The 10321-nt window shown below is 36.2% G+C and overlaps 1 protein-coding gene across 1 annotated transcript in view; it reads right to left on the reverse strand.

Annotated features, from left to right (window-relative positions):
* LOC107745747 (coiled-coil domain-containing protein 22-like) overlaps positions 1–8608 on the reverse strand; it is a 19694-nt gene extending 11086 nt beyond the window's left edge. The window contains exons 1-6 of the mRNA XM_016559699.1: positions 8263–8608; positions 7945–8122; positions 3320–3452; positions 1516–1622; positions 618–702; positions 242–411 (exon numbers count right to left, since the gene is read on the reverse strand). Of these exons, the coding sequence (XP_016415185.1) occupies positions 242–411; positions 618–702; positions 1516–1622; positions 3320–3452; positions 7945–8122; positions 8263–8312 (723 nt within the window). The 5' untranslated portion in view covers positions 8313–8608. The remainder of the gene's footprint in view (positions 1–241; positions 412–617; positions 703–1515; positions 1623–3319; positions 3453–7944; positions 8123–8262) is intronic.
* Positions 8609–10321: the final 1713 nt, after the last annotated feature.

Consider the following 10321-nt stretch of genomic DNA (forward strand, 5'->3'; position numbering starts at 1 on the left):
ACACACATATATACATATATATATATATATATATATATATATATATATATAAAAAGCAAAGTTATGAAATATTAATATATACTATAATAGTATGTAAATAAAGCTAAAGTAATACCATCATGAACGCCATGGAGACCTAGAATTGATGTCAAAACTATCACTAAACAACTATATAATAATGACAGAATTTTTATTTTTGGATGAACTCTCCCTTTAAAATTGAAGGGGGGAAGAGAATAACCTCAGGTGTAAGTCTTGACAGAAGGCCTTGGCTGTTCCATTCACTCTCCCACTCCTGTGAAGCACTAAGTTCAGAGATGTGGTTCTCCAGGAGGGACGCTGGCACTGAGGAATGCTGGGAAGGCTGGGCAGTCACAGGCAGCAAATAATATCTCCAGTATTCTTGCAACTCTGAGAGAATTCACAAAGAAACATCAAAAACATGCTAATGTTAGCTGAATGAATCATAAGAGCTGAATTTGATTGTCGTCAAATTCCTCAAAGGGGTAATCACACTTCAGGGGTAAGTGGCAACAAGGGCAATACCACAATGATTAAGACATATCACACCAAACCTAATGGGGCTTATTGAGTTGAGTAAGTGAAAATGAGTATGCCTTTTGGCTGTTTCCTTGAAGAGACCTTCACTGAATATGGGAGGCTCAGCGGCTCAGTGTGGAAACTGTGACATGGGCCGGAACTCTGAAATTACATTTACACACATTTGTCAGTTAGTTAGAAAGCTTGGAAGAAGTTTTACCTATGTAAGTGAACATGTACCAACACTGAAATATCATGACAAAATTACTGTAAGCATTAGTCATGTCTGTATATTTATATTACATACACTACCACTCGGAAGTTTGAACAATAACTTTTTTTAACAAAAGAAATTGCTACTTTTATTCAACAGGGATACATTAAATTGATCAAAAGTGACAAATAAAGACATGTTTAATGACACAAAATATTTCTACCTTAAATAAATGCTGTTCTTCTGACAATTTTTTATTAATCAAAGAAACCTGAAACAAATGTATCATGGTTCCGACATATATTACGTAGCACAACTTTTTTCAACATTGATAATAATAATAATAATAAATATTTCTTGAGCACCAAATCAGCATATAAATATGATTTCTGAAGGATCGTGTGACACTGGAGACTGAAGTAATGGTTTTTGAAAATTCAGCTTTGCATCACAGGATTAAATTATTTTATAAAATATTTAAGATTAAAAAAAATTATTAGTTTAAATTGAAATAATATTTCCTAATATTACTGTTTTACTGTATTTTTGATCAAATAAATGCAGCCTTGGTGAGCATAAAAACAAGAGTCATAAAAAAAAACATTAAATATATTACTGACTCTAAACTATTTGAATGATAGTGTATCAATTCTTCAACCATATCAATATGATATTTGTAGAGTTGCTAAATGTATTTCAAATGTAGAGTTCTGCATATAAGCCTTAGCCCTGGATTTCAAGATGTAAGCATGATGATGTACCTGTGTTTTACGATGAATGGGGAGTCTACAGGACAGAGGCAGCCAAGGCACTGACAACTGCACTTTAATTTGAGCAGCAATTGCTCTTTGCAACAGCGCAGACTTCCCTAAGAGAGGAGAGATAAAGGCAACAATCAGACTATTTTGAGAAACTAGCCTCATTAATCATATTCATTTAATCCAATAATTCAAGAGTAACATGGGATGCTGCAAAGGCAAGCAAACTATTCTTTAAAAAAAAAAAAAAGTGATAGCGAGTCTGAACCAGACTGCACTGTTTTCCAATGAGTTTATAATGGAGTTAACAAGCTATTAAGTGGGGTTGACTCTGGATTCTTTCTAAGATAATAAAACATTTTAATTCATTTTTAGGCAATCAAGAGTGTTTATTTAATGTAGAAGAATTGAGGGGGAAAAACATCATTTCTATTTTATTGAAGAAAGATGGGAATATCAGCACTCTAAGCTCTTACATTAACACCTTAGTTAATCACATTATCCTTTGATCCCAGCATGAAGAACACACAGCCTAACCACAAAACTTTTTTATTATTACACAGCCAGAAAATCATCTCAGGTGTTGGAGAATTTGTTGGAGACTTTGAGTCACACCAGATTTAATATGAGGTGAATCACTGCAAATCACTATTATGTCATTATCCTCTAGTATTATGACATGGTGTGTAAAGTAACTGATATAACAGAATTGCAAGTATAAACTCTGAGAAAGTAAGTCAGAATTGCGAGATGTTAACTCAAAACTGCAAGACATAAACTCAGAATTGGAAGAAAAATGTCAGAATTGTGAGATAAAAACACACCATTACCTTTTTATTTCATGTCAGAAATGGGCTTCCATATTTACTAGATTGCAATTTTACTATCTGTATTGCAACTGGTAGATCATGCTGTTGAAGTCGCAATAAAAGTAGCAACATATCTTTTCTTGTATTGTGATGTTTATTCAAGTGAAACAAATTATAGAAAAAGAAAAAAATGCAGGGCGGGAACTTGGATCTGAATCTGAACTTCAACTAAATAGATCTGAAACTGAACTTCAGGATGATTTTAAAGGGGTCATATGACGTTGCTAAAAAGAACATTATTTGGTGTAATGAAATGAGTTTATGCGGTTTAAGGTTCAAAAAACACATACACAAACACAAAATTCCACATACTGTACATTATTGTTTCTCCTCTATGCCCCGCCTTTCTGAAACGCGTCGATTTTTACAAAGCTCATCTAGTTTCGCTTTCACAACGAAACACACAGAGTCACACACGGCGGCTTTGAGTGAGCGGCGGCCAGCGGGCTAGAGTTTTTTAAAGTTTTTTTCGCATTTGGCTCCCAAACTCTGGAATAGCCTTCCTGATAATGTTAGGGGTTCAGACACATTCTCTCTGTTTAAATCTAGATTAAAGACACATCTCTTTGGCCAAGCATTCAAATAATGCACCAAGAGCTTGTAACACTCCAATGAGAAAGGAAAAATTTAAATTGCATCATATGACCCCTTTAAGAAATGGGCGGGCTTTAAGTAGACAAAATGATTAGAGAAATCTGGCAAACATCACCAGAGAGAAGTCTGTTGTTTCAGCAGAAGATTGAATTATGAAATTTTGATTAAAAATTACTAGCTAAATTAAAATAATAACAATAATTAATTAATTAAACAAATAGATGGATTCCTAATAAGATGCATTTAGAAAATAAATACAGTGAATTTCCATTTCATGCTGAGTTCAATATCAATATCAAGCATATGCCAAATACATAAATGCAAAAAACAGTAGTCAAAATTACCTGCAGGCTGGTCCAAGGCCTCTGCACTCTCTCTGGGCAGCTTCTCAACCAGAAACATGAACAGAGAGCGAATCTCTGGCTCACTGCTGTAGAGAAATGTCTGGTAGCCAATTTCCCCTTTAAAACCCACATCCTAAACATATAGAACAATGCAAAGATTACAACAGAGTCTGTGGAGTCCAAGTCATTGCTCTACCTTGTTAAAGGGGTCCTATTATGCTCTTTTACAAAGTCTTGATTTTGTTTTGGGGGTGTACTAGAACAGGCTCTCATACTAGGTTGTTCGAAAAACACATTATTTTTCACATATTTTACATTATTACAACACCTCTCTCCCCAGTCTGGCATGAAGAACTTATAAAGAGGTACTAACGGTAACACTTTCCAATAATGTTTCATTTGTTAACATTAGTTAATGCATTAACTAACATGAACTAATAACAAACCGATCGTTTCGTGTCTTAGGACATCAATGTGTCGTCACGAGCCGTAGGGTTTAATTTGGATTTGTCTGTGCATTTTTATTTTACTCCCATAGATTTTGCCATGCATTATAAGACTGATAGACTGCAATGGCTGGAGTTAAAAATCTCCGTTTGTGTTCTACAGAAGAAACAAAGTCACCTACATCTTGGATGCCCTGGGGGTAAGCAGATAAACATCAAATTTTCATTTTTGGGTGAACTATCCCTTTAACCTTTGTTATTGTTATATTGTAACCTTTGTAAAAAAAAATCATGTTAGTTGACAGTGCATTAACTAATGTTAACAAATATTTTTGATTTTAATAATCAAAACATTTTGTTTGATTTTAAAAATCAACACACACACACCGTGAACACTAGGGTTGGGTACCGTTCACATTTGAACAAACCGAGGTTTACTGTTGAAATCAATACATGGAAGAAAAATTGTGTGAATATTTCTTTAAAACATTTTTTAATAGGCTAATAATTGTATTATTTTTTTCTACAATTAAGTGATTAATCTGGTCGTAATATTTATTTTTATCATTTCATTGTTTTATTTACATTTGATAGAAAATTGAATATTTAAAGATGTACATTATACTGTACATAAGTAATACAAGAGTAATGTATTATATATACTTTTACTCTTTTTATATTTTATAATATACTTTTATTTTGACAGGTTGCCATGAAGTGTATACAGTATGATGACGCTAGTTTGTCAAATGAAACGGTAAACTTCTCGTGAAGTGACTCTCACAGCAGCTCTGAAGATTAAGTTGTGTTCATGGCGTCATATAGTGAGACGCAGAGGCCGAAAATCACCGCGAGCGTCACGCGTGCTTCAGTATTTGTGTAGTAAAAAAAAAAACACGTTTCCGCCATTCATACATACAGAGGCAAGCGGAACATGCAGGTAGATGCGTTCTCAGGTACCGAAATTTGGCACAGATTGATTTAACGTGAAGTTTTAAACGTGAGACGTAATTCGGTCGGTACCCTTAAAAGTACCGAGTTCGGTACCCAACCCTGGTGAACACACACCCGGAGCAGTGGGCAGCCATTTTTTTGCTGTGGCACCTGGGGAGCAGTTGGGGGTTCAGTGCCTTGCTCAAGGGTCTCACCTCAGTTGTGGTACTGAGGTTGGAAAAGAGCGCTGTACATTCACTCCCCCCACCGACAATCCCTGCTGGTACTGAGACTTGGGTTACAAGTCTGACTCGCTAACCATTAGGCCATAACGGCACCTAATTACTAATGTATAAGTAATGCTGAGATTAACAATACCTAAGATTAATAAATGCTTTAGAATAGTGGTTCAAAGGATTACAAAATTCACGGTTCAGAACATAACACAGTGTTTGAGTCATGGATCGGATTGTTTTTTGGATCAGCAAGAAAAAAAAATTCAATGTAACTTTGTTTTCCATTTATTACTTAAAAAGCTAAGTAGGCTACTTCGATACCACAGCCAAAAACTACTAGCCTAACTAAGAAAGTTCAAATATGATTAAAGACAAGTTTTTTAAGCCAGTAAAAAATAAGAACAAATACACAAATTACAGATAAATACAACAGAACAAAGTTACAAATAAAATAAGGTTGGTAGTATTCAGGTACAGAAATGTAATAATTAAGAGTAAAATAACACTGCATAGTGTTCACTGTATAAATTTCATAAGATTCATCTTTGTCAAAGCTGCGTTTTGTTGTTTGGTTAGCATTAATGACAGCAGCAGATATTTATAGGCTGCTGTCCCTTTAAGACCTGATGCAAGGATCCAATATAATGATACACATCCGATCTCTTTTTCAGTTGTTTCGTTCACTTAAAGGGGTCATATGATGCGATTTCAAGTTTTCCTTTCTCTTTGGAGTGTTACAAGCTGGTAACTGCATTTACCATAATGATTGTCGAGATGGGTACTTTGTCTAATTTTATGTGTATGTGTCTGTTCAAACACAAGGAGATGCGAAAGAGGATTCAGTTCGGTGTTCGCATTCTGTCTGAAACGCGCCTCTCTGCGTGTGTGCGCTTTGTGTGGTGTGTGTGGCTGTGCACATAGAAAACAGCTTGTGAGTACCGAAACGAGTTATCTTTTGCCTCTTCTTGTGCTGGAATCTTTTAAAATCGCTTGTGTGTGTAAACACATTAGGGCTGTCAAAATGACTGAAAAACTAAATTAGAATTTTCCACTTAAATATTATAATTCGAATTTAAAAGGCATAAATTCAGTTAGGGGGAAAAAAAGCTTTTGGCTTCTCTCCTAAGGCCACAAGAGGGCGCATCGAGCAAAATATTATGCACGTTTCTTCAAAGCGTAATAAAATAACATGACTGTCTTTGAAAAAAGTGCATGTTTAAAATAATGTTTATAAACTATATATAGTTAATAAAGTTGCTTAAACAATTACAAAAAAACCCAGCACCATGCATGTATGTATAGTTTAACACAAAGGACCGAAAACCAATAACAAAGAGTAGGCTACTTTCTTCATTTAAAAACATGAGATACAGTGGGATGGGGGAAAACCGCTTATAAAGTCTTGAGACATGTTTTTTAAATGCTGAACTTACATTAATTTTACATGGCTTTCTAAACATGCCGCTCTCTTGTGCGAGACGCGAGTGCAACGCTGATAGATGCCCCGCTAGAAAATGTGATAAATATGCGTTCTGTGTGAACGGCTTGGTTTCAGTTTCGACGTAAACAACATCTTCGCCACACTGATGCTCTCGTTTTCCACAATATATTGAATGAACAACGTAGCAGCGCCGCATCTAGTGGGTTCAACTGGATAGGCTAACAAAAGCATTAAAATGCAATGACACTTATATTGTCGTCGCATTTCGTGCGCCACTGATGAGGCTGCCTGACGGCTGACGCAGACCTAAAATTTGAACGTTTTTGCATTCGAATGTGGATTTTTTTTATGTTATTTGCCAAATATTCGAAATTCGAAAAAAAAATTTGACAGCCCTAGAACACATACAAATGATAAACTTTCACTCTATTATGGTTCAAATGTGCAATTAATCCACGTATCACATGCGTGCCGAACCGTCGGGCCTGGTCAGTATGGATCACGGTCGGATCAACTACGATCTGTTCAACCCCTACTTTAGAAGTTTTTTCATTGTTAGTTTGTGTTAACCAGTGTAGTAAACTAATGTTTACAAATGGAACCTAATTGTTTCCAGTATTAACTACTTATGAGACAACATTGCAAAAAAGGTTTAATTTAACAATAATAAAAAATATATATAAAAAAAAAATTATTTGTAACATTTAAAGGTCATTTGAATGAAATCACAACAGATTAATTAATTCAAGGAAGATTTACTCAAAGATTCTGCAAAAGTCCAGATGGTGGATCAGCACCTAGAGACGACCTCTACAGCCCTGAATGTCAGCGGAGACCATGTCAACTAGATGAGCCCCAGAGACAGATCCCCTGTGAATACCTCATCGGCCATCGGCACAAGACTACGAGAACCAGACAAGTCCTCTGCACAATCTGACCTGTGTTGCAGCCTGGAATTAAACCACTCCATGCTGGTTTCGTCTGGCCAGAGTGAGACTGAGCCTGGTTTCTCCCAAGGTTTTTTTCTCTATTTCTGTCACTGATGGAGTTTTGGTTCCTCGCCACTGTCGCCTTTGGCTTGCTTAGTTGGGGACACTTAATTTCTGGCAATATTGTCGACTTGATTGCACAGACACTATTTGAAGAGAACTGAACTGGTTGATGACATCACTGAATCATCAATGAACTGACCTTAACTGAAAAATTTACTGTTTGTTATTGTCCTCTTGCATTAATGACAAACTATTTTCCTGTTTGACACTGTAAAGCTGCTTTGACACAATCTGTATTGTACAAAGCGCTATATAAATAAAGGTGACTTGACTTGTCTGCAGTAAGGACCCATTTATCTTTTGTGAAAAATGTTTGTACATAATTTATCTACTAAGTCTGGTTAATTTATTATAAATGTCCGTACTGTAACATCTTTATTCAAACTCAAGATAAAAACAAAAGTGCTTATTCACCAGCAGTAATGCATTTTGAATGGCTATCAGCTGACTCTGTCAGTTGTGAGGGGTCAAGTTAACCCAAGCACACAGTGGGACGTTCAGGCACCGTGTCTCTCACCTGACAGGCCTGTGCCAGGCTCATGCCCAGTCTGAAGCGGGCAGACATGCCAGGGGGGAGTAAGTGGGACAAGCCATTGCCCAGCGCAGGGTCGATCACACGCAGGCATTTCACCACCGCCTCCACGATCAGCTCACTTGTGAACTGCTTCACACTCTGAACATCTTCATCAATGTCTCTGGAAGATGAGGATGTGATCACAACCACACAGACATAGACAATAAATATGTTTGACATGTCCCGAGATGCAAATCACTCCAAAGAGGGAAGAAATTATTTGTCACAACTAAAGAGACCTGTTAGATTTTGAATACTTACGTGCCAGCTTGTCTTAGAGAGTGAATTAAAATCCTGTCGACTTCTTCCATCACGGAAAGAGGTCAGATATAGCTGATCGACTGTCTTCCGTAACAATACTAAACCCCCACCGTGGACAAGGCAAATGAATATCATAAGGCTTCAGCTAACCCTCAGCATAGCCTTCACTTACAGCCTGTGCAGGGCTGCTAACCAGGACGACCGTTCGGTTGCCATGGTTACATTTCACACCGCAGCTTCAAATGAATCGTAAACTGTTTTTTAACACATGCTCCAACAAAACGGCACGTCAAAATTACAAGTTTTTTTTTCACACAGTCTCTTCAAAATCAGCTTTTTCTGGAGAGGAAGTAATTACCTAGGAGTGTCCAACGCAGTGCACCATGGGACATGACGTTTTAGATCCTTAAAGCGCCCTTACTGAACTACTCGTATAAAATTCAAGTTCCCGACATCCACAGCGCGTTCAGATCTCGTGACGAGACCGACGCTTAAGCACGTGCGCTGTCCAAGAGCGAATTGAAATGTTTGAGATGTTTTTGCAGGTTTGAGAGAAAATCAGATTAGATTTAGAACGGTCGTATTATTAACAGATGCTTAAACTAGAAAGAACATGCTATTTATCGTCAATATTAGTGCTGAATTGAGTTAGCGAATTGAATTGAATTGAATTAGTGCTGTGTTGAGCGCTGACTAAATATTTAATGATATATTTAAATCTATCTTCAGAGATCCTTGTACTTTTTTCTTCCTTAAACTAGGAAACTACATGTTTTACATATAGCTGCTACTTGATTCATTTCTGTTTACTATTTAATTTACTGTTTTCACATTGATCAGTAACAATAAATAAACATATAGGCTATATATAACAAGACAATGAAGAAAATTTGACTTTTTTTTTTTTTACAAAAAGTCTATAACAAACCTTTAAAGGTCTTTTGCAGCCTGACAATAGTTTTGTGTGCCCGAGACCAAAATGTGTTTTATTCACTTTAAATCTTGCCCTAGGCCACAGTTTGCATACATCCTGAAATATGATATATGGTGACAAGTCATGTGACATAAAAAAAGGTTAAAAAGTACCCAATCTGGGTTGTTTTTTAGCTCAGCGACTCGGTACATACAGTGGGTACGGAAAGTATTCAGACCCCCTTAAATTTTTCACTCTTTGTTATATTGCAGCCATTTGCTAAAATCATTTAAGTTAATTTTTTTTCCTCATTAATGTACACACAGCACCCCATATTGACAGAAAAACACTTAATAAATCTGCAAAAATGTCAACAATTCTGTGTTTTTCTGTCAATATGGGGTGCTGTGTGTACATTAATGAGGAAAAAAAATTAACTTAAATGATTTTAGCAAATGGCTGCAATATAACAAAGAGTGAAAAATTTAAGGGGGTCTGAATACTTTCCGTACCCACTGTATATAGCACAGAACTCATGTTGGCCTAACTTGATCACAAATTGGGTAGTTTATTTAACCTAGCATGATGGATTGATTTTACCCACTGATTTTTACAATAATATTATATATTTTTATATTATATAAAATATTTTTTACCACATACATGAATTAGCAATTACAGATTAACTTAATCTTTATAAAATACATCACCCAACCACTAGTTAACAGTTCTTAATACAGCATATGCTACCTTTTTAACATATTGCCTACATTTAAACTTGTTTAACAAACATTTAAAAGCAATTCAAGTGCAATCAACCGGTCTCTGCTATCCCGTTTCCACTGTACCGTGTTGGCTCTCTTGCTGGAGCTGGGCTTGTGTTCAGCGGGGGAATCACGAACCTCAGACCGCTGCCCTTTGTTTCACTCGAAGCCGAAAGATGCTGTGACTGACTCCATAACCTGCATTTGACCCAGCCAAAGGGTTACACAAAAACTACCCAACACTGAAAAAAATAATTTCCAAACAGTAACTTTTCACTAACCTAAATTTATTTACCTGTCTTGTTCTGAGTTTTGTATTTTCCAGCTCAAAATATGGAGCTTCTTGTGGATTGCATTACATTCTATCAATATGCTGAATGAG

This window comes from Sinocyclocheilus rhinocerous, unplaced genomic scaffold, assembly GCF_001515625.1.
Source record: "Sinocyclocheilus rhinocerous isolate Xijiao unplaced genomic scaffold, SAMN03320098_v1.1 scaffold558, whole genome shotgun sequence".
NCBI lineage: Eukaryota > Metazoa > Chordata > Actinopteri > Cypriniformes > Cyprinidae > Sinocyclocheilus > Sinocyclocheilus rhinocerous.